Raw genomic sequence first — 25,817 nt, forward strand, 5'->3', positions numbered from 1 at the left:
GATGTGTGTAGCTGTTATATTGTTGCAGTATTGTGGATGTGTGTAGTTGTTATATTGTTGCAGTATTGTGGATGTGTGTAGGTGTTATATTGTTGCAGTATTGTGGATGTGTGTAGCTGTTATATTGTTGCAGTATTGTGGATGTGTGTAGCTGTTATATTTTTTGAGTATTGTGGATGTGTGTAGGTGTTATATTGTTGCAGTATCCTGGATGTGTGTAGCTGTTATATTGTTGCAGTATTGTGGATGTGTGTAGCTGTTATATTGTTGCAGTATTGTGGATGTGTGTAGCTGTTATATTGTTGCAGTATTGTGGATGTGTGTAGATGTTATATTGTTGCAGTATTGTGGATGTGTGTAGCTGTTATATTGTTGCAGTATTGTGGATGTGTGTAGCTGTTATATTGTTGCAGTATTGTGGATGTGTGTAGCTGTTATATTGTTGCAGTTTTTTTGACAGTGCACTGTATTGATTGTTTTATTGTTGCAGTATTTTGGACAATGTGGCAGATTGTGTATTGAGTCTTCTGAACACCTCCAGCATCCATTGTTGCCGTGATGTAATCAAGAAGGCTCTCATCACCAGAGCTGACATCACTGCCCATGCTAACACCAATTTCTCCAACTGTCCTTACAGTCCTGAAGGTGATAGTCAGTGACCATTCTCAATGAACTCAAACTGTATAGGAAATCTCATTACACATATCACTTTGTTGTTGCTGTTAGTGTACCACATACATTTGTGTCGGCAAATTTAAATGAAATATAGTTTTGGAGATGTGAAATTACTTGTTTGATTTATTCTTTCAAGTTTATTTGAATATTTATTTTTCTGATGACAATAAAAGTGGTGCAGTGAGAGTCAAAGAAACATAAAAGCCATTTAAAATAAATTGTTAATTAAATTAAAACACTAAGTGGATAAACATGGAACACATGGCAATATATCCAGAGAAAAGTTTGAAGAAGATATAGCTGTAACACACCTGATGATTGGTTAATTACTTTCTGTTTGATGACTTATAACTTTCTTTCCACAGTCACTACTGGAATGCCATCTGGATATCCACATGGCGGTTCAACAACAATGTATCCTCCACACAGTGGGTCTACCTCCTCCACACAGTGGGTCAACCTCAATGTATCCTCCACACAGTGGGTCAACCTCAATGTATCCTCCACACAGTGGGTCAACCTCAATGTATCCTCCACACAGTGGGTCAACCTCAATGTATCCTCCACACAGTGGGTCAACCTCAATGTATCCTCCACACAGTGGGTCAACCTCAATGTATCCTCCACACAGTGGGTCAACCTCAATGAATCCTCCACAGAGTGGGTCAACCTCAATGTATCCTCCACACAGTGGGTCAACCTCAATGTATCCTCCACACAGTGGGTCAACCTCAATGTATCCAAAGGGTGGTTCAACAACGGATTATCCCTGGATGACCACACCCTCGTACCCACAGCCCATGCAGCCATGCCCCACCGCGGACCCGGTATCCACCCTGTACAGATGGGCTCCCTACTGCTATCACAGCGGCTTCCAGCTGGCCAAACACCAGGCTGACAACATGACGTGCAGGTAATTTGGTAGTCTGTCATACAGGCCCACTTGTTTAGAACTGATCTTCAGCAACCCATGCTTGTCGTAAGAGGCGACTAACTTGATCGGGTGGTCAGGCTCACTGACTTGGTTGACACATGTCATCATATCCTAGTTGCATAGATCTATGCTAATGCTGTTGTTCACTAGATTGTTTGGTCCAAACTTGATTATTTACAGACTGCCGCCATATAGCTGGAATATTGCTGATTGTGGTGTTAAGCAACAAACGAAAGTAAAATATCACATGTATTAGAATCATGACCTAACTGTTGTGTATCGGATTGTGTCACAACCTTTAATACAACCGACATGTTTAACCCATGGTGGCAAAGAATATGTGAAAGGCCCTGATGAATATTTTGTGAGTGCCATTTTTGAAGTTGTAACATACAATATTGTACAAACTTTATGGATAACAACTTCTTTTATATCATGAGTACGACATTTCAATTAGATTCTTGTAGCATTGTCAAGCAGAAATGTAACATGAAGTGGACGGATGTATATATACTGAATGTAACTAAGAAAACATCATAATTAAAATAATTGGATAGGCAATAAGCTGATAAAGTGTACTGAAGATTATGGGGAGGTGGTGAGTGAGCTGGCTAAGGCACCAGGCTAGTGATCCAGCGAGCATGAGGTGCCGGGATAGAGCCCACCTGTGACCGGGTGTAAAAACCTTGGAGTCCAGAATCTTTCAGTGTTGTCACAACCCCTAGTGTATAGTACACATATTCCTGTGCACTTAAAAGAACCAGATGGTTGCCACATGAATACGTGCAAACGCCTAGTTGTGGGTACAGCAACGTACAGTAAACTTGGACAAAGTACTGTGACTATATGTCCCAGTCCACCCAGCTGCGAATGGGTACCTCGTAAGGATGGGAAAGCAGCAATAACTCTGTGCACCTTGTGGCAGCAAGAGTTGTATGCTCTCCAGAGAAGGAGGTTGATAATAAGAAGTGCAGTTGAGATTGACATCCAATGACCGAGGGAAAAAATACCAGCGCCTTGAGCATGCACTAGTGTGTGAATATGTGCGCTATATAAATATCCAATAATAATAATGATAATAATAATAAAGCCAGTGAGTTGACAAATGTCTTCTAGGCCTTTCCCTTTGTCAACCTCACTCTCTGTTTTTGTAGGCAGTGGGGTAGGATAGTGATTCAAGTGTTTGCTCACCATGGGTTTAAGACGCTATATGAATACAGTGTGTGGAACCCATTTCTGGTTTAGTGTTGGGAATCTGAAACCAAATCCACTATCGATTATCGGAGGACTTGTGAACGATTATCGATTATAATTGAAATATATACATTTTTAATGTAATCACCAATTTTAAGGGTTTTCCCCCAGTTTTTTTTCTAATTAATGTTTTTTTATAACTAATACTGTCATGCAATGAAATGCACGCATGCAAGTAAGACACTGGAATTGTAATTAAACAATAAAAGTGGTTAAAATGTTACAATATTCGTGAATATTCATCAAATTAAATGGTTAGTATGCTTAATATTGTTGCAGTATTCAAATTAATCAAAAATAATTTTTTTACAATCGATAATCCTTTTTTATCCTTCTTTCAATCGATTTTCGATTTTTCCGATCCTCAGAACACCACTAATTGCTAAGATGTTATTTAGTGTCTGTTTCCTCCCCAGCTTCTACACTGATCTTGTCAACTGCATCACTCTGGTGACCAACTACAACGGCTTCAACTGCAGTGTCGATGACATCATCATGATGTATCAGCAGAATACTAGCATGTTTGACCTCACCGACTTGAACCATACAGCTTGTACAGGTAAATTATATACCTGCTGTCTAGATGGAGCTTTCATAGGGGTTTCAATATAAGTCAGTCTTGTTGGGTACTGGGTAAGGGTGTAACTGCTGTCCAGAGTGTTGGTTTGGGTGTTGTTACTGTGTTGTTACTGTGTTGTTGCGTAGTGGGTACACTTTCTCAGCAAAGTACAGATTCTGGTACATTTTGGGGGTTGGGTCCCATTCAGAATTCAAACCTGGTTGGTTAATTCACTGACTTTGTGTGCTGGAGACCGCCTCCGTGGTGTAGTGGTTCGAGCATCCTCCTGTAGAGGGAAGGTCGTGGGTTTGATCCCCGGCTGTTTCATACCAAAAGACATTAAATATGGTACTTAATGGCGCTCGGAATTAATGGGAACAACAAGAACTGGTCGGCTCGGAGTCAGTATAATGTGTCCGAGTGTGGTATTCATGCTGAACTGCGGCATGGTATCTCGGTGAGCTAGCACTATAAAACCAGTTTAAGCCTGGGCTAGTACAAACAGCCACACATACACACGCATGCACGTCATCATATGAGCGAAATAGTCATAAGTGCGACGTTAAACCCCGTTTACCTCACCTCACCTTGTGTGCTGGCGATTGGCATGGGTACCTGACACTGAAGTCTGGGTTCGAATCTCTGTTGGCACTAAGTCCACAAAAGTACTAGAAAGTGAAATCTCAAACGTAACTATTGATAATCATGTCTGTGCTCTAAATTTACTGACTGGAGTCTGAAATCCAGTGGCTTACTGACTCTATTGTTTTTAGTGCCTCCTCTGGAGCTCCGCGATACCATGAAGCATTCAGTGTGTGCTGATGAAGTGGTGAGAGACTACGTCTTCAAGTATGGCTGCAGGAACTTCAGCAAGGAAAACATCAAATACGTCACAACGACCAACTTCTGCAGGTCAGTTGCAGCCAGCTCACAGTCTCCAACAACTCTATATAGAAGGGCAATCCCACTCATATCCCACAACAAGTTCTTAAAAATATTCATGATTAACATAATTATTTACATGTTTTTAATAAACTGTGTTATATATATATATATATATATATATTAGGTTAATGTCAAAACAGACATTTACTTTTCTTTCAAAATGCATCTTCTAAAGAACAGAACCATACCAAGTTAAACTTTATTTTTTTAATCATTAAGTTCTTATGGGGGTCCATCTCATGACAATTCCCATGTAAGTGCTCAGTCATAGAGGTTCTTGTATTAGTCTATTCTTCATTATGACAGCTTCATATGCTGTAAGGGGCAATAGCGTAGCCTAGTGTTTAAAGCATTTGCTCATCAGGCCCAAAACTCGGATTAGATTCCACACATGGGTACAATGCGTGAAGCCCATTTCTGATGTCACCGTGATATTGCTGGAATATTGCTAAGAGCAATGTAAAACATAAACTCACTCATTCATATGATCTAAAGCAACGATGAAAGCTCTATGGCTACAAATAAATGATCCATAGCTACAATAAATGACCTTTAGCTGTGATAAGTGATCTATAACTATGATAAATGTCTATAGCTGTGATATATGCTCTATAGCTACATGTCCTACCTCTCCTTGTGTACAGGAAGGTGGCTTCAACCACAGACTGCATACAGACCATGATGGCCTCGTTCGGGGCTACCTGTTCCAGAGAGGAGGCTGGACGTATGCTGAAAAGGATCCCACGTCTCGAGTACCTCGGATGTGTGGACGAGTGCCACAAAAGTAGGATAACTTTCCTAAAAATTCATCTTTCTTTCTATATATGTAAAACAAACCACTGAATCTCATTATCAGTGTGACAGGCACTGGTGGACTTGTCATATAGATATCACACTTTACTAAACAGGGTAGCAAGAAACCTATTTTCATAGTTTCAGTTTCTGTGTGTGTTCTGTGTGTGTGTGTGTGTGTGTGTCTACTACCACCTGTGTGTGTGTGTTTCCTAACCTAGCTGTGTGTGTGTGTTCTAGCTGTGTGTGTGTTCTAGCTGTGTGTGTGTTCTACCTGTGTGTGTGTGTGTGTGTGTCTACCTGTGTGTGTGTGTGTTCTACCTGTGTGTGTGTGTGTGTTCTACCTGTGTGTGTGTGTGTGTGTTCTACCTGTGTACCTGTGTGTGTGTTCTACCTGTGTGTGTGTGTGTCTGTGTGTGTTCTCTGTACCTGTGTGTGTGTGTTCTGGCTGTGTGTGTGTGTTCCCACCTGTGTGTTCTGTGTGTGTGTGTGTGGTTCTAGCCTGTGTGTGTCTCTACCTGTGTGTGTGTGTTCTACCTGTGTGTGTGTGTGTGTGTTCTGGCTGTGTCAGCTCCCTAACCAAGGGTGTCAGCACAGTGGCATCATGTTGAACTTCCACACTGGAATGCTGTGTTGTATTCACAACAAACTCACTGCTAATCAATGTGTGACCCATGAAGATCCGGCTTAGAATTTGTCTTCTTTAATCCATGCTTGTCGTAAGAGGCGACTAACGGGATTGGGTGGTCAAACTTGCTGGCTTGGTTGACACATGTCATCGGTTCCCAATTGCGTAGATGGATGATCATGCTGTTGATCGCTGGATTGTCTGGTCCAGACTCGATTATTTACAGATCACCGCCATATAGCTGGAATATACTTATGCTGATCTTGTTTGCAGACTATAAGCCAGACTACAAGAGCTCCTGCTCTGCCTATTCTCCCTTGACCCAGGAGCTGTCCTTGTGTTCAGACAAGGCCGACATGATCCGTGGGTCCTCCTCCCAATATGACCAGTGCAGGTGAGTGGTGAAGGGTGACAGTAGGGTAGTATAGTGGTTAAAGCATTTGCTTGTCATGCTGAAGATCGGGGTTCGATCCCACGACCTTCCGCTCTCAGGGCGGACGCTCTAACCACTACACCACGGAGGCGGTTAGGTGAGTGGTGAAGGGTGACGGTAGGATAGTATTGTGGTTAAAGCATTTGCTTGTCATGCTGACAATCTGGGTTCGATCTCCACATGGGTTCAAAGTGGGAAGCCTATTTCTGGTGTCCCCTGCCATGATATTGCTGAAATATTTTAAAAGCGGCATTGTACATATTTCGAACTTCTTTAAATTGTCATTACCCTGTGTATAAAGAAAACATTTTCACAATGGTTTATATTCATCAACCTGGAAAGGTAACAAAGGAAAATAGTTTCATACATTTAAGAAAGGCTAGGTATGTTATTTAGAATTACTGCCCTATTTACTTTTCTAAACAACAGGGCCCCGTTTCACAAAGCTCTCGTAAGCCTAATAACTTTTATTGTAACATTCATACTTCCTATGTTACAGTATAGGAGGTACAAATGTTACGAGAACATTTACGAGATCTTAGGCTTACGAGAGCTTTGTGAAACAGGGCCCAGGGGCGGTAGGGTAGCCTAGTGGTTAAAGCAATCGCTTGTCACGCCAAAAAACCCGAGTTCTATTCCCCATATGGGTACATAGTGTGAAGCCCATTTCTGGTGTCCCCTGCCGTGATATTGCTGGAATATTGCTTAAAGTGGCATAAAACTCATTCACTCTCTAGTTGACAAATTACCATATTTAATTTAAAGATGTTGTATTGTAGTAATGACAGGATGCCTAGCCAACCAGATGTTGTCATGTTGTGTGTATGTTGTTCAGCACCTACTGGCCGATGCTGGTCCGTTGTATACAGAAGAGGCTGTATGAGGGTGGGGCTGTCTGCGACGGTTACGGCATTGTGGGAAGACTCCGCAACGACTCGAAACTTCTGACAGAAAAGAGACTTGAGAGCCTGTACAATTGTCATGGTAAGCTGCTCGCTTGAGTATACGATGGACCATTGTCATTATTCTGTTTGCTTTTCAGGACTTTGGGGTAGCCTAGTGGTTAAAGTGTTCGCTCGTCATGCCGAAGACCTGGGTTCCATTCCCCACATGGGTACAATGTGTGAAGTCCATTTCTGGTGTCAGCCACCGTGATATTGCTGGAATATTGCTAAAAGCTGTGTAAAAGCAAATGCACTCACTGTCGCCTTTTCGAGATCAGTACACATGGCACTGAATCAAGCAGGCACCATCATAAAACTGGAACAGCTCAAAGTGGACCATTTATTCCCCTCACTTCTGGAGTGGAGGGTAGCCTTGTGGTTAAAGTGTTCATTCGTCATACCAAAGCCCCGAGCTGATGCGTGAAGCTCATTTCTGATGTTCCCTGCTGTGATTTGGCTGGAGTATGGCTAAAAGTGACAAAAAACTAAACTCACTCACTCTCTTCTGAATCTTTTGCAGAGTTGAAGTTCCCCTCAGTGTGTGAAGAAAAGGATGTAATCACCATGGCAGTAGATGCTTGCAATGTTGACATGAAGAAGTGTGGGTAGGTCCAGTCATATAGTAATACAAACCGAATCCTGACAACAGATTCATCCAGTCACATCACATCCTTTATCACTTGATCACTTAGTGGGTCGGTCAATAACTATAGAAAAAGGTTTTAAACGTAAAAATTGTTAGTGAATCCCTTACATTTTAGTTAGTTATTTAAGGGTGATTAGAGAGTAAGTTTATCAGGCGTGATCAGATTAATACAGCAACCCCTTCTATTCTATGCTCGCTCGCTTGCTTGCCCACCCACTCTCACTCACTCACTCACTCACTCACTCACTCACTCTGTACAATGTTTGACTGTTTCAGACAAGAAGAGATGGTGACTCAGTGCGTACAGTCCCAGCTCGGCAACAAGACTTACCCTGTCTACTGTTCATGGTCACAACTCCGCAGCAATGTGCTCTTTGTGCTGGGCGAGAGGGGACACAGACAGTGCTCAGGTCTGGCTTTAGATGTTGCTTCAACCCAGACAGGGTTTGCATAGGAGAATTGTCCTGATCGGTGCCAAAACAGTTCCATGAAATATATTGATGCTTCATCTTCATGAAAATGTTAGGTGTTTGATTTATCCTGTCATTTAACCATTTGTCTTTCGCTTGATCGTGTTCATCATACCAGCTTCACTTAAAGAGGTTATGGACCGCCTCCGTGGTGTAGTGGATAGAGCGTCTGCCCGGAGAGCCGAAGGTCGTGGGTTCAATCCCCGACCGCGTCATACCAAAAGACGTTAAAATATGGTACTTGTTGGTCCCTGCTTGGCGCTCGGCATTAGTGGGTACAACAAGGACTGGTCGGCTCGGAGTCAGTATAATGTGTCTGAGTGGGGTATTCATGCTTCACTGCGGCATGGTATCTCAGTGAGCTAGCACTATAAAACCAGCTTCAGTCTGGGCTAGTACAAGCAGCCGCACATACACAAACACACGCATGCACGTCGTCATATGAGCGAAATATTCTCAAGCACGACGTTAAACCCAATTTCACCTCACCTAAAGAAGTTATACTTAATTTGTGTGCATGAATATCATCATCATCATCATCATCATCATCATCATCATCATCATCATCATTTGTTCCATATAGATGTCCATGAGGTCAACAGTACAACATTTGTAAAATATGAGTGAACATACATATTGTGCCACAAGCAAAATTCATTTGAATTTAATATATTGCATTTACATTATTTCTTAGTTTAAGCATCTTATTAATGTTCATTAATATTTGACCATTGTAGAAGGTGACCTGAGACTGAATGGCAGTCGATTCGAAATACTGAAGGATGGTAGATGGGAAGGCTTCTGCTATGGACAGAATTGGACGGACTCTGCTGCAGGAGTTGTGTGTCGACAGCTGGGCTACAAGTATGGTCTTGCTGATAGAGGCTACAGGAGTGACAGTGTACCAATCAGTATGAGTGTCACCTGCAAGGGTGATGAGGAGAGGTTTTCTGAGTGTCATGTTGAGAAGATCAAGGCATACTGTGAAGGAGAAGCTCATGTCAGATGCCTCGAGGAAAGTAAGGACACTCATGACAACTAACATGTCTCTTCTTCATATTGCAGACCGCCTCCGTGGTGTAGTGGTTAGAGCGTCCATCGAGAGCGGAAGGTCGCAGGTTCGATCCCCGACCGCGTCATACCAAAAGACGTTAAAATATGGTACTTGTTGGTCCCTGCCTGGCGCTCGGCATTAATGGATACAATAAGGACTGGTCGGCTCGGAGTCAGTATAATGTGTCTGAGTGGGGTATTCATGCTTCACTGCGGCATGGTATCTCAGTGGGCTAGCACTATAAAACCAGCTTAAGTCTGGGCTAGTACAAGCAGCCGCACTTACACATACACACGCATGCACGTCGCCATATGAGCGAAATATTCTCAAGCACGACGTTAAACCCAATTTCACCTCACCTCTTCATATTGCATAAACAGTTTGAAATGCAAGGTTGTTTCTACCTGCACTTCATTTTTAATTATGTATTCATGTAAATACTTATGTCTGTGATGTATTCTTGAGTGCCCTGCCGTGAGAGTGTTGGAATATTGCTAAAAGCAGCGTAAAACTGTACTCACTCTGTGACGTAAAACTGTGAATTGTAACTGATTGCTTTTTAAACCAGGGAAGTTGACTGTTTATTAAACATCTGATTTTCCCACCTCTGTCCTCCATGAACTGACTTGCTTCTATTCTGATTATTCCTTCAGCATGATGGAAGGATATTTAGTATGTGGATGAGTTTTTTTCATCCATATTTTGTCATCCTTTCTTACTACTCAAACTTCTAAATGCTTCTCCGGCAGTGGGGTAGCCTAGTGGTTAAAACATTCGCTCGTCGCACCAAAACCCCGGTTCAATTCCCAATATGGGTACAATGTGTGAAGCCCATTTGTGGTGTTCCCTGCCGTGATATTGCTGAAATATTGCTAAAAGTGGTGTGAAACTGAACTCACTCACACTCTAAATGCCTCTCAAAGAAGTTATATCAGCATGGTGTTGAAACATCTTGATAGTTTAATACTTTTCACCATACCTTGCCTCACCTTACGTGACCTCATCCCTCCATAACTCACTGTTTTTTCCAGGAACCCATTTAGAGATTACAGGCAATAGGTCTGGCTGGGTCGTGGCTGTGCGTGGAGGAAAGGTTGGCTTGATCTGTGACCAGTACGGTTGGGGGGACTCCGAAGCCTCTGTGGCATGCAGAAGTCTGGGTTTTGCCAGCGGGGAGATATTCCAGGATGGGGCACCCCGGCCTCTGCCTCATGCATCTGCCTTCCAGGCCAGCTTAAATTGCAAAGGCAATGAGAACAGCCTGGACTCCTGCTTACAAAGTGCTACGTGGCAAGGGGACCTGGTGGACGTTTCTGGACTCAACCAGAACTACTATTACGGACCATGTTACATGTACAATATGGCCACTGCGTACTGTCATGATAAACGTAAGTGCTGCTAGCTCTTGCTGAGAAGTTGATGATGGTGTAACATTGCATGGATGTATCTGATGATGTCCTTACATTGTCAGTTAACTAATGGGTAACAACCTATTTGGTCATCAGACTTAGAAATTCCATGGTTCAAGCACAATGACAATATCTGACCCTTCTATGTAAGAGATGGTGTGACATTGTTTCCCCAGTTAAATGTAATGTTAGGGCGGTGGGGTAGGCTAGTGGTTATTAAAGCGTTAGATCGTCACGCTGAAGGCTCAGGTTCGATTCCCCACATGGGTACAGTGTATGAAGCCCATTTCTGGTGTCCCCCGCTGTAATATTGTTGGAATATTGCTAAAAGTGGCGTAAAACCCAACTCACTCACTCGCTAAATGTAATATTTATAATGGCTGCAAAAAAGGACTTTGAGTTTGCATACTTTTTAGGTCAGTACTGACATTGGCTGAAAACTGTAATATTTTTACTGGTTTGTATGATATGTAGGGCATTGTGGGGTAGCCTATAGGGCATTTGCCCGCCAAGTCGAAGACCCAGGTTTGATTCCCTACATGAGTACAATGTGTGAAGCCCATTTCTTGTGTCCCCTCCTTCATATTGCAGGAATATTGTTATGGCAACATAAAACTAAATGCACTCACTCTTTCTTGTGTGAAACATTTGGGAACATTGTAAGCCATGAATTTATTGAAGGAGAATTTAGGGGAAACTTTCTTTTTTTTTAGCATTGTGTTGTTTCTTTATGTAATACTGGAGTGATTATTCCTTGAATGCAACCCACAATGATTGTAATTTCATTTTCATAACTGACATTTACTCTGTCTTTGTTCACTGTTTCAGTGAGACTTCACAGGAAATATGGCAACTCTACTGGAATTGTGTTGATGAAAAATGCAACTTCAACATACGCCATCTCCAATGATGGATTTGATGACAAGGCTGCCAGTGTTGTGTGCAGACAGTTAGGGTTCGAGAAAGGTGGTATCTCCCTTGGCTTCAATCCTTTTTCAAGTTACTACACCATTCACAGTTTAGCTAACTTGACATGCAACGGAGATGAGGCTGATCTGATGGAGTGTGAGCACAACGGGACATACTACAGTTATTCATCAACACCGCCTGCGGTAGTCAAGTGTACAACAGACCAGGAGGAAGGTGAGATGAAAATGCTGCTTGACCTTGTAGGTCAGGGTGACGGGAACATGTTCCTTGACCTTGTGAATCACGGTGAGGGAAACTTGTTGCTTGACCTTGAAGGTCAAGGTGAGGGGAACATGTTGCTTGATTTTGTAGGTCGAGATGAGGGGAACGTGCTGCTTGACCTTGTAGGTCGAGGCGAGGGGAACATGTTGCTTGACCTTGTAGGTCGAGGTGAGGGAAACATGTTGCTTGACCTTGAACGTCAAGGTGAGGGAAACATGCTGCTTGACCTTGTAGGTCGAGGTGAGGGGACCATGTTGCTTGACCTTGTAGGTCGAGGTGAGGGGACCATGTAGCTTGACCTTGTAGGTCAAGGTCATGGACTGGAATAAGTGTCATCTGTATTTTAGAGTGTCAGATGGTGATGTTTATATTTCCAGACCATGTTCCTTGACCTTGTGAATCACGGTGAGGGAAACTTGTTGCTTGACCTTGAAGGTCAAGGTGAGGGAAACATGTTGCATGGACTGGAATAAGTGTCATCTGTATTTTAGAGTGTAGGATGGTGATGTTTATATTTCCAACAAATCAATAGTAATGTCAGCATATATGTAAATCCTGTTATTACAGATTCCCTAAGTGTCTCATTCTCTTCCCACAGAAGTTAGTTGTCATATCTTCCTACGAACCTCTGATCTAATACGGCCCTTTCATGGTGTTCATGAGTGTTCAGGATTCGTGATTAGTTGCAATCAGATTTAGTTGTGCAATCAGCGATGTTGTTTCAAAAGTGATCATTCGCAAGGCCTCAGTAATTTCCGTATGCTTTGGGAAAACCAGAACCTCTTCCCCTGCACGATGCGCAAACGATTCTTCTTGACAGAACTCAGTCATGTAATGGCGGATCAGTGGCGTCTTCATTGCCCTCGTTCACAACGGACAAGCTAGCCATTAGATGTCTTGTGTGTCACATCAACACAAGTCCCCAGCAGAGGTGGGATATTTGTGGCCCCACATTTGCTTGTGTTAGTCGAGGTGGATCTAAGTCGATGTAACACGTGTTCTGATTAGATGGAAAGAAGGGAGATAATTTGTGTTGTGATTTTTTTTGCCGCTAGAGGATTTTATGAGAACTGGGAAATTTGGCTGTATTAGAACAGATGTTCGTAGGAAGATAAGACAAGTTACCTCTGTGGGAAGAGAATGTAAGTGACTTAGAGTCGAAATTAAAGTTGATAATTCTTGAATAAGAAATATTCCTCACAGTAATACAACCAAACAAGAAATATTCTCATCTGATGTAGAAATTATGCAAATAATGGGTATTGAATAGTCATTTTTAGTCCACTACAATTGTCACTTACTCTTGGACCCATTTGGACCCTCAAAAACACCAAACCCTGTATCAGCTAAGTTCTGTAATATTTTTAAAATGGTTTCATCCCTGTTGCAATTGCATCTTGAACAAATCAAGGGTAATCCTCTAAGGTCATCTACACATTTACCACCCTAAAATATAACCGGTATTCTAATTCAACTTAGTATGTAACACGAGTTCTGATTGGTCAATGCTATAAATTTCCGACCGTATATGCTGATTATACGGTCGGAATTTGAAAACCTATTTACCAAAACCTTTGAATGTATCTATACACTATTGGGGTAAAGCTGTTTTTCAGGGCATTGTCATTTGCAGAAGCCCTAGGTCAGTTTAACTCCCATATCCTGCTAAAATGGATGGAATTTGTGTTTAAAAAAACAAAACAGTATCATAAATTTTATTGTAAGTTCAAACAACTTGCCGGTACTCGCAACAGGCTGTTGACCCAACACTGTTAGATCATGAAACAAGATTTATGACGTCATTATGGAACGTGACATCACCTGTTGTGACGCCATTTGACAACAGAACAGAGAGTGGCCCGTAGTTGAGGAATCACCGGGCCATTATCATTTTCAGCGGCCCGCTTATTTCTGATAACTAGAGGGCGGTTTCATGACAATTCCGTCCAATTTAGGTATAACACAATAATTTATTCATCATTGTCAGATTTAGTCGGTGTGCACATAATAAACGTGTTGAAGTTTGAAAGGGAACTACTTTTTCTGGCGATGGTGTAAGTTCAAGGAGTGATATGATTTACCTTTGACCTAGAAACACTTTGGCTTAAATAATGAATTTCCTTCACGAAAAAAACAGTGTAAAAACGAGTTGAATTAGAATGGGGATTCGTCAATTCGTCAAACACAGTACAGTTATCCCCTTACTGACATACAGTGCTCCACACTGCTCATGGCAGCAAATTGCATGACATCTTTTAAGGCTAAAATCTGTTTTGCTACATTATTGATAAATTACTGATTGTTTGGATTTTCTAAATAATTTTAAAATGAAAACTAATGAGATTCATTACTTGTAAGTAAATGTTGGTGCTATGCTCTGTGTACTGTAGTCTAAACATTGTGATACCATGATTATAGAGAGGCACTTCAATCTCCAGATCAAACAAGGCAGTCCGGATTGCCATGCTCGTATCGCATGACTAACAAATAAATGCCACATTATGGCAGAAACATCAGTCAACTGAAAAGATATATACAGTGTCGCTAAGAAAGTTTGGATATCATATTTCTTACGAAACCGTGTTTTACAATTTGATGAAGAATAATGTTTTGTTTGGATCATAGCAACCACCAAGGCAGTCAAATAACTTGATGCTATCTTTGATGGTCATAAAAAGACTTTCAGTATGACATATTTCTTTGCCTTGCCCTGCAGTGCCAGACATGGAGATGAAGGTCAGCAATGACGGTCGTGTCATGGTTTCACGTTACGGAATATTTGGAACAATCTGCAATGATGGATGGACCAACAAGGAAGCTGAGACAGTCTGCTCCACCATGGGCTATGATGCTGGTTATGCTAAGAGACTGTATGGCCAAGGGTCCGAGGTTCCGAAATGGCTGTACAATGTGACATGTGCTGATGGAGATAAGTCTCTCCTTGAATGTAACTCTTCCAAGATGACAGGTAGCTACAGCTGCTACTACGATGCTGGAGTCTATTGCTTTAACAGATCAGAAGGTGAGTTGTGACCATCAATAATACCAAAATAAAGTGATCATGCTGTTTAGTGTTCAGGTGTTTATAGCCTACTGGTTGAAGCGTCCTTTTGCCATGCCAAAGATTCGGCTTGATTTTCCCACATGGGTACAATGTGTGAAACTCATTCCTGGTGCCCACCGTCTTGATACTGCTGGAATATTACTAAAAGCGGTATAAAACCATACTCACTCACTCAAGCAAAAATATTAATGTCAGCATGTAGCATCAATGTAAAGCATGCCAGGAGAGTGATCTCCCCTTTGAAACCAAAGTCATCGTTTCATTACAAGTCCTAAGACTATCTACATAATGTGCCTGGGCCGGCAGTCCTGCAGACACAGTATTTCTAGAATGTTTATAAGCAGTGATGAAGGGAAATGAGGGATAAAGTATGGACAACAGTCTGTCTGTCAATATGCAGGTAGGCGGAGACAGGGGCATAGTGGTCTGTGGCATTGCTTTCATAATGTTGACTTTTGTCTCTTAACCAGAATTTGATTTTGATTGGTTTGAACCCTGGACATATGATCCTTTATCTTCCAGTGCCATACGTGAGTGAATGAGTTTAGTTTAATATCATCTGAACATCTGAACTGGGCTTCACACACGGTACCCATGTGAGGAATCGAAACCTGAGTCTTCGGCTTGACGAGCGAACGTTTTAACCACTAGCCACTAACCTGTGCCATACCCAATTGGATATGTTAGTGTTGGTTAGCAGTGTTTCATTAAGCTTTTCTCATAAATTATTTACCAGTAATTGAGGTAACCGAAATACTGTGTAAGCTGTTTCTGATGTTATCGATCAGTAAGGTAGCCTGCTGGTTAAGGTGTTCACTCATCACGCTGAAGACCCGTGTTTGATTCCCCACATGGACAAAATGTGTGACGCCCATACCTGGTGTCCCCCATTACTGGAATATTTCTAAAAGCGACGTAAAACTAAACTCACTCATTCTAAACCCATCCATTCTACAAACAGACTATGACATCTACTGGGTTGTTTTTCCTTCAGTTCCAACCTACTCTCTGACAAATGGACACTATGGCTATGTGATGGCAACTCTCAAGAATGAGAAGGGCATTGCCTGCAGCAACTACTTGAGCAGCTCCAAAGCTCTTGTCATATGCCGCAGCCTCGGCTACTACACCGGAGAGCCCTACACTGACCCCTTAGCTATTCCTGAGACCACCACTGCTTGGTATGCCAGTTCGATGTACTGTTCAGGAGACGAGGCTTCTCTGGATGTCTGTATGCAGGCTAACTGGACAAAGCAGGACATCAGTGGGAAACAGAACTCGTCGGACATGTATTATACGTCAAATTGCCGGAATAATCTGTTCAGAGTATTCTGTTATGGAAGGGGTAAGTAATAGTAATTGAATAAATGATTTCTTTATCAATATTTCACAGTGAATGGGTAGTGTCCTGGTAAAGAACCTTGGCTAAGGTCAAGCTCTTGTAATCAGTGTCTGAAACAGTGTCATAATGTCAAAGAATCTGAAACAGTGTTATAGTGTCATTGTATCGGAAACAGTGTCAGTATTCCTCTGAAACAGTGTCATAATGTCAAAGTATCTGAAACAGTGTCATTGTTTTTGAAACAGTGTCATAGTATCATTGTATCTCAAACAGTGTCATAGTATCATTGTATCTCAAACAGTGTCATAGTATCATTGTATTTGAAACAGTGTCGTAGTATCTTTGTATCTGAAACTGTCATTGTATCTGAAACAGTGTCATAGTGTCGTATCTGAAACAGTGTCATGATATTATTGTATCTGAAACAGTGTCGTAGTGTCCAAAACAGTGTCATAATGTCAAAGTATCTCAAACAGTGTCATAATGTCAGAAACAGTGTCATAGTGTCCAAGTAGCATTCAAGTTTAGAAGTTTTGTGCATTTAAATTTAGTTTCCTTGAACCTTGTCCACCTTTCAAACTAAGCCCGCTTATGGCACTCAAGAATTAGACATTAATCATTCAACAAATGATTGCAAATTGTTACCCAACTTATACAACTTTCAGTGAGGCTTCACACAAAGTTCTTCAACAAGACAGGGGTCCTGCAAGTTGCGTCCAGTGAAGTTAAAGAATCCTACAGAACTTTCTGTGCCGACAACTTCACAGATGCTGCTGCTCAAGTTGCATGCCAGGAACTGGGTCTGGCCAAGAGCGGCATTGTACTTCCTGCAGGGACTTATGGGAACATGTATGCAAGCATCGGGTGGGACAATGTCACCTGTGATGGAACTGAATCCTCCATTCTTAACTGCAGCAAACCTTCTTCATCGTATTCTTGTTATACGAGCTATGCATCAATCCTGTGTGATGACAAGCCAGATACAGAGGGTGAGAGATACCATAGATGCAATTTTTGGCAGAAATATCCTTACACAAATTCTGACAGTACTATTAATATGAATTTTGTAAATGTGCATTAGACTCGATATTGATCTTGCCACCACATTTCCAACAATTCAATAATCACCAGAATTTTACGTGATGCAGAAATGTGCACCCAGTTCGCGATAATGTATAGTACTGATGCAGGGTGAGCCCTCAATGATATTCACACAACCAAATTCTGGACATTCTTGAAATACTCAGGTCCTGTATTTGAAGTGTTTATTAGATGTTACAGTACACGACACCATTTCATTACTTCACAGGACCTAAATATTACCAGTAAGGACCCTTGAAATTAGTATTTGGGGTTCCTCTTGACCCTTAGCACCTGTGAATATCCGTGTTAGAATTGATCTCCGGTAACCCATGTCGTAAGAGGCGACTAACAGGATGGGGTGGTCAGGCTCGCTGACTTGGTTGACACATATCATTGGTTCCCAATTGCATAGATGGATACTGATGCTGTTGATCACTGGATTGTCTGGTTCAGACTTGTTTACAGACCGCCACCATATAGCTGTAATATTGCTGAGTGCAGCGTAAACTAAACTCGCTCACTCTTGACCCTTAGTAGGGTGTCCCCCTTTTCCCATTGTGATATTGCTGAAATATTGCTAAAGGAGACATTTTGAAACCTTCGTAGCATCAGGTAGCTGGTTTCTACCTCATACTTTGTGAAATGTGTACATTTAGGTTTTAGCTGCAGGAATATTGCTTGATAAAAAGTCATCCCTCTTATATTGCATAGATCAATGCTCATGCTGTTGATCACTGGATTGTCCGGTCCAGACTCGATTATTTACAAACCACTGCCATATACCTGGAAACAACAAATGAACAAACATCCCTCTTCCAATACAATACTGGTTGATTATATTTCAGCACCTATCACAGAAATCAAGGTTTCGGAAGATGGTCGAGTCCTTGTGAAGAGACACGGCTACTGGGGAACAGTGTGCGGCAGTGGATGGACTGAAACAGATGCCAATGTTGTCTGCCAGGCTCTGGGTTATGATGCAGGCTTTAACCAGACAAAATACAGGTCGCAGTCAGACCCTCAGTGGCTTGGCCAAGTCAACTGTACAGGGTCGGAGAAGTCGCTGACGGACTGTAAGGCTGGTGATGGGAAATGCTGGAGTAGCAGCAAAGTTGCGGCTGTGAAGTGTTACAACACCAGCGACTGTAAGTAGTGTATATTCCTTGTTTTTGTATGTGCTTAAGTGTCATTAATATGATGATTAAACTGCCCTTGTAGCAGACTTGTGCCACCACAGTTTATTGAAGAAAACCCTTTTTACCAAATGTTACCAATCTGGCATAATCAAAATGATTTGCATTTTTGTTGCAAGACTTTTTAGTTTACAGTTTAGCAATAATTCAAAGATTATTTTGTAAAATAACCTCAAATGAAGGGGACAACAACAGGGGTGGAAATAACCCATTGCCCGACGTCCGAGTCCAGTGTGTTTTTCTGTCGGGCAAGCAATTTTGTATATCACGCTGTACCGGTGTCCAGTTGACTTTCCAATATTAATAATGTTGTTTATTTAAAAACAACAACAAGAAAACGTCCGGTATAGTGGAAAAATGATTGGACAAGTGATTTTGCATGTGCCACTGTACCGGAGTACACTAGCAATTTTAAAGTTATTTCCATGCACCATTCTTGGGAGACATCCTTCATTTCTGTATAATCCTTTGTTACTTATGTCATACTCCACACAAGTGAAGATTAATAGTATTTTATTTCAAATATTTATTTCAGTGGCTAAGTATACTTTCCACCCCCAAGCCGGCTCCCCGAACACTGGTTTTGTGATGGTGAACTTCATGGGTCTGTCGTACCCGTTGTGTGACTGGCAGTACGTGTCCGAACAGGATGTCAACACTTTGTGTCGATATTTCGGTTTCCCTGCTGGAAAGAAAGTGGATGCCCAGCATCACAACCAGTCCAGCTATGACTATGCATGGGCGACAGACTTTGACTGCAGCAGTGAAGATCAGGACCCTAATGCATGCTCCGGGAACTGGACAGTCTCAAGTACAGACTATTACAGACGTTGTTACAGCAACCTTGTCAAATTGTCCTGTGCAAAAGAAGGTAAGAATGTAGTACCAAGGATGACAATTATAACAATATTGGTTAATGATTATGATACTTAGAGCTAGTGAGTGAGCTGGTTTTACATTGCTTTTAGCTAATTCTAGTAATATCACGACAGAGGACATCAGAAATGGGCTTTATACACTGTACCTATATGGGAAATAAACTGGGTCTTCAGCGTGACGAGCAGACAGTTTAACCACTAGAGTACCCCCACTGCACCTGCACCTATAATACTTAGAAAGAAATAATTCCACTTAAAATGAAAGTGAAATACCTTAAAAAAATAGTCACTTACAGGATATTGGACTGACTACTGTCATAGTCACATGGTTTACTGGATGTCTCCCCGATCACCCATCACTAGTTTACTGGGATGTCTTCTCAATCACCCATCACTAGTTTACTGGATGTCTTCTCAATCACTCATCACTAGCTTGATGCATGTCTCCCCGTTCACTCATCACTAGTTTACTGGATGTCTTTCCGATCACCCATAGTTAGTTTACTGGTATGTCTCCCCGATCACTCATCACTAGTTTACTGGTATGTCTCCCCGATCACCCATCACTAGTTTACTGGTATGTCTCTCGATCACCCATCACTAGTTTACTGGTATGTCTCCCGATCACTCATCACTAGTTTACTGGTATGTCTCCCGATCACCATCAGTTAGTTTACTGGTATGTCTCCCGATCACCCATCACTAGTTTACTGGTATGTCTTATCGTATGTTCACCCATCACTAGTTTACTGGTATGTCTCCCGATCACCCATCACTAGTTTACTGGTATGTCTCCCGATCTCATCACTCATCACTAGTTTACTGTATGTATGTCTCCCGATCACCCATCACTAGTTTACTGGATGTCTCCCGATCACTCATCACTAGTTTACTGGTATGTTTTCCCGATCACCCATCACTAGTTTACTGGTATGTCTCCCCGATCACCCATCACTAGTTTACTGGTATGTCTCCCCGATCACCCATCACTAGTTTACTGGTATGTCTCCCCGATCACCCATCACTAGTTTACTGGTATGTCTCCCGATCACCCATCACTAGTTTACTGGTATGTCTCCCGATCACCCATCACTAGTTTACTGGTATGTCCCGATCCCCGATCACCCATCACTAGTTTACTGGTATGTCTCCCCGATCACCCATCACTAGTTTACTGGTATGTCTCCCGATCACCCATCACTAGTTTACTGGTATGTCTCCCCGATCACCCATCACTAGTTTACTGGTATGTCTCCCCGATCACCCATCACTAGTTTACTGGTATGTCTCCCTGATCACCCATCACTAGTTTACTGGTATGTCTCCGATCACCCATCACCCATCACTAGTTTACTGTATATGTCACCCATTGTCCCCGATCACCCATCACTAGTTTACTGGTATGTCTCCCGATCACCCATCACTAGTTTACTGGTATGTCTCCCCATCACCCATCACTAGTTTACTGGTATGTCTCCCCGATCACCCATCACTAGTTTACTGGTATGTCTCCCCGATCACCCATCACTAGTTTACTGGTATGTCTCCCGATCACCCATCACTAGTTTACTGGTATGTCTCTCCCGATCACCCATCACTAGTTTACTGGTATGTCTCCCTGGATCACCCATCACATAGTTTACTGGTATGTCTCCCCATCACTAGTTTACGATCACCCATCACTAGTTTACTGGTATGTCTCCCCGATCACCCATCACTAGTTTACTGGTATGTCTCCCTGATCATTACTGGTTTACTGGTATGTTTCCTGGATCACCCATCACTAGTTTACTGGTATGTCTCTCCACCGATCACTAGTTTACATCACTAGTTTACTGGTATGTCTCCCCGATCACCCATCACTAGTTTACTGGTATGTCTCCCCGATCACCCATCACTAGTTTACTGGTATGTCTCCCCGATCACCCATCACTAGTTTACTGGTATGTCTCCCCGATCACCCATCACTAGTTTACTGGTATGTCTGCATCACCATTGCTAGTTTACTGGATCCGATCACCCATCACTAGTTTACTGGTATGTCTCCCCATCACCCATCACTAATTTACTGGTATGTCTCCCGATCACCCATCACTAGTTTACTGGTATGTTTTCCGATCACCCGCCAGTTTACAACTGATGTTGCTGAAATTTTGATCACCCATAGTTAATTTACTGGTAAACCCATCACTAACTGGATTGACATGGTCAGGCTCACTGACTTTCGCGGTATTTTGAAATATTGTTTTAAAAAACGTTGTACTCATTCACTACTTATTTAAAAGGGTGGTGGGGCAGCCTAATGGTTAAAGCATTTGTTCATCACACTGAAGATCTGGGTTCGATTCCACACATGAGTACAATGTGTGAAGCCCATTTCTGGTGTCCACCGCCATTATGTTGTTGTAATATCTCCCGCTCATCACCTGCATAAAACCAGGGCGGATACCTCACTCAATCACTCACTCAATTGTCCATCTCCCACCATCTCTTCTTCTCCCCAAACCCTAAATATCCCCTATATGTCAACCCTTCCCCCATCTCCCATCTCCCATCTCCCCAAAATCTCACTCCGGTCTCACTCCCCTCTCACATCTCCTGGCCAGTATAAGATGACTAGTTCCCACATTTGCAATTTCGATGCTCACTCACTCACTCTTGTTTGTGTCACGATATGGCTGAAATATTGCCGATGTAACGTTAAATAATAACTCACTCACTCACTCACTCACTCCTGTTTGCCTCCTCGCCTCCTCAGTCTCCCTCTACCCAGACTCTAGCAGTAGCGGGCCACTGGTTGTGTATTTCGGCAAGAGCAGCTACAAGGTGTGTGCCGAGAACTTCACCAACATCGCTGCTGATGTTGCTTGTCGGGAAATGGGCTTCAAGGGTGGTTCCATGATATCGTCAGTGGCGTACAAACATCCAAGCTACTCCTATGGCATGACAGACGTGAACTGTACAGGCACTGAGAGGTCCATCAAGGAGTGTAGCAGTCGGACGCATCCCGAGTATATCTACTGCAGCAGTCAGCAATTTGTTTCTTTGAAGTGTTACCATGGTGATGGCCCAGGTAATAGTCTCTTTTTTTTCTAGTCTATTACATTGTGTGATTTATTCTGTCATGGTTCAATGTAAGGCTTCTGTGAAGATCCGGGTTAGAATTGGTCTTCAGTAACTCATGCTTGTCGTAAGAGGCGACTAGCGAGATCGAGTGGACAGATTTGTCATCGTATCCCAATTGCGTAGATCAATGCTGTTGATCACTGGATTGTCAGGTCCAGACTGGATTATTTACAGACTGCTGCCATCTAGCTGGAATATTGCTAAGTGCAGCATTAAACAACAAACAAATGAAGGTGCCCCACTGCTCTTTTCAGTGTGGGTCAGGTTAAGGCCAAGGTCGTCAATGGTGAACGGGCACAACATAATTTTGTTTGCTAGCGATGAATAAATATACGTAAACTCATTATGACAGTGAGATGTAAGTGTCTCCGAAAGAATGGCGACTTGTGTGCTGACAGGTGCCATCAGTTCAACATGTTTTGGTGAATGTTGTGTGTATTTTCTTTGAAATAAACAAGAAAATGGGTGAGTTACCGCTACAAATTCTGAGCAGGGATTTTGGCTTGGAATCGAGAAATCACGATTTTTCGAGCTTCCGAAGACCCTAGCTTCCAAAGTACTGCTTCGATTTTTATGCTGTATGTCTCATTTTGTAGGTAAATCTATTGGTTTGAAATGTGTGCATACTTTAAATGGGATAAATACAGTGAGCATTGTTGAATTTGCCCTGAAACGAACTTAGTGTGTTGACCTCGTTACATCGCTTTCCTTTTATATAGTACTAAGACCCCGTCAGTGACAGTATATACCTTGATGGCAGTTTTTAGCGTTACAAACCCCTGTGACCCAGGCTAGCTATTCTCGAAACGTAAATAGCCCTACGAACTTCTTAAGCCCATTCTTAACACATTGGCTACGATCAAAGTTAAGAATTATTATGGCTACGAACGTTTTGAGAATAAGGGCCAAGAGCCTTAAGCTTCTTTGAATGTGGTAATAAGAAGGGGTGGTTGGAGTAGCCTAGTGGTTAAAGTTTTGGCCTAACACGACGAAGCGTGGGGTTTCATTCTGCACAAGGGTAAATTGTCACTAACCAGAATGTGTCATAGTGCTGGTAATATTGTACCCTCATAATTTTGGCTCATTCAGTGATGCAGACTCGGATTACTACAGACCATTCTGAAATTGCTGGAATATTGCTCTTGCAAAAATCTCATTAACTCACTCCCAAAAGCATTTGACATAGCCTAGTGGTCAAACATTCATGTATGCTGAAAATCAGGGTTAGATTCCACACTTGAGTACAATGTATGAAGCCCATTCCATTCATTTTCCGACACAATATTGTTGGAATATTTCTAAAAACTACATTGTTCAAGTGGATTGTTGAAGCCCATTCATTTGGTTGTCTAACAGAATGATGCTGGAGTATTCTAAAAGCAGCGTAAAAGCCACACTCACTCACTTACAAAAGCAAAGACACTGTGTTATCCCTTGCAGATGGAAGCAACGGCACAACAGGAGGTGATATGGCTGTGAAACTGAGGGGCATAAACAACGTGGTTGTCATCCAGAAAGACAACATCTGGTTCAGCCTCTGCGGTAACAACTGGAGCGACAAGGAGGCATCGGTCGTGTGCCGAAACATGGGCTACAAAGAGGGCCTGGCAAGCCAGTCCCACGCCAGCTCCGACATGCCCATCTCGAAGTACAGGTTCAACTGCACAGGATCAGAGTCGAGTCTTTCCGGCTGTTCCTACTGGACCAGTCCTCCGGATCAAAGGATTTGCTACCAATCTGCTGTAGCTACATGTCTCAATAAACGTAAGCAGTGAACCTTCATGAGAAATCAGACTGATTTTGAGACATATACAGAACCTCCTAATCCCAGTGAACACCCTGCCTGTGTTAGTTGAGACTGTTTGTCACTGGATTGTCTGGTCCAGACTGGATTATTTACAGACCTCTGCCGTATAGCTGGAATATTGCTGAGTGGGGCGTTATACAACAAGCAAAACAATTCAAACTGTCAGATAAATGCCCTAATCCTGTTTCTTAAATGTCATCTCTTTATAAAAGATTCTTCACCGTCAGACATTTAGAAAAGTCTTTTTTTTCTGACCAGTAATTCTGCATCTGTACACTGTGATATACCACACTACTATAGTCTTAATGCTTAGTCACCTTTCTGTGTAGCTCTGATATGACATCACTGCTATGTGTGTGGTTTTGATATGACATCACTGCTATGTGTGTGACATCACTGCTATGTATGTGACATCACTGCTATGTGTGTGACATCACTGCTATGTGTGTGGTTTTGATATGACATCACTGCTATGTGTGTGGTTTTGATATGACATCACTGTTATTCTGTGTACTACTGATGTGATGTCACTGATATTATTGCTGCTACAATTTGATGTATTTTTCTCTTCTTGTCCAGGAATTGGATTTTCAATCCAAGGAGGCATCGATGCCAAATCTGGCTGGGTATTGGCTGTTGATGGGGACCAATCTGGCCTCATCTGTGACTATGATGGATGGAGCGATGAAGACGCAGCTAAAGTGTGTCAGTCTCAGGGATACACATCGGGAGAGAAACTACCAGCACCACCGGAGAAGAAACCTACAGACAGCATTCTGATGGCCACGTTTCAGTGCAGTGGCTCCGAGACCGATATCAACGCCTGCAGCAGAAAGCAACCAAATCAGACCTATTTCTTCTTCAGATCGGAAAATTACACTGCTTGCAATTCTTGGACTGTTGCAACAGCCAGTTGTTACGGACGAGGTACAGTAGTACTGGAGTTTATGTGTTCATGGAATGAATTTTCAGGACATGCAATAAATGGATGAAGAACATTGAACAGAATCTGAAATTCTGAAAATGTTCCAGAAGTGGTCATTATTCACTAGGCTGTATGGCTGTGTAATGGCAAAAAAGTTCTGTGTTGTTTTATGACTGTAACAAATTGGGAACTAATGGGTTTAGAGTTAGTACCATTCGGGATTCGAACCCACACTTTCAGAGTCAGGCACACAAAGTCAGCTTGACATGGAAATTTGACAACTGGTAATCTCGACCACGTGTTTGTGTACCCCTCTGACAAATATAAAAGAATACAACACACTTGATGTGGATGTGCAACTTCTTTATTATTTACACACGACGTTTCTGGGCTAATGACTTGCCCTTCATCATTCACCTGATGAAGGGCAAGTATTAGCCCAGAAACGACGTATGTAAATAATAA

At 42.2% G+C, this 25,817-nt stretch overlaps 1 protein-coding gene across 1 annotated transcript in view; it reads left to right on the plus strand.

Annotated features, from left to right (window-relative positions):
* The first annotated feature begins 1,475 nt into the window (after positions 1-1,475).
* Positions 1,476-25,817, plus strand: part of LOC124253532 (scavenger receptor cysteine-rich type 1 protein M160-like) — a 37,704-nt gene continuing 13,362 nt past the window's right edge. The window contains exons 1-19 of the mRNA XM_046687334.1: positions 1,476-1,588; positions 3,280-3,422; positions 4,196-4,334; positions 5,012-5,151; positions 6,061-6,181; positions 7,056-7,204; positions 7,685-7,769; positions 8,087-8,220; positions 9,018-9,299; positions 10,366-10,722; positions 11,572-11,886; positions 14,651-14,956; positions 15,993-16,343; positions 17,006-17,329; positions 18,269-18,568; positions 19,152-19,487; positions 22,253-22,567; positions 24,061-24,384; positions 25,007-25,354. Coding sequence (XP_046543290.1) covers positions 1,476-1,588; positions 3,280-3,422; positions 4,196-4,334; positions 5,012-5,151; positions 6,061-6,181; positions 7,056-7,204; positions 7,685-7,769; positions 8,087-8,220; positions 9,018-9,299; positions 10,366-10,722; positions 11,572-11,886; positions 14,651-14,956; positions 15,993-16,343; positions 17,006-17,329; positions 18,269-18,568; positions 19,152-19,487; positions 22,253-22,567; positions 24,061-24,384; positions 25,007-25,354 — 4,582 coding nt within the window. The remainder of the gene's footprint in view (positions 1,589-3,279; positions 3,423-4,195; positions 4,335-5,011; positions 5,152-6,060; positions 6,182-7,055; positions 7,205-7,684; positions 7,770-8,086; positions 8,221-9,017; positions 9,300-10,365; positions 10,723-11,571; positions 11,887-14,650; positions 14,957-15,992; positions 16,344-17,005; positions 17,330-18,268; positions 18,569-19,151; positions 19,488-22,252; positions 22,568-24,060; positions 24,385-25,006; positions 25,355-25,817) is intronic.

This window comes from Haliotis rubra, unplaced genomic scaffold, assembly GCF_003918875.1.
Source record: "Haliotis rubra isolate DU_JTF1 unplaced genomic scaffold, ASM391887v1 Scf1142, whole genome shotgun sequence".
NCBI lineage: Eukaryota > Metazoa > Mollusca > Gastropoda > Lepetellida > Haliotidae > Haliotis > Haliotis rubra.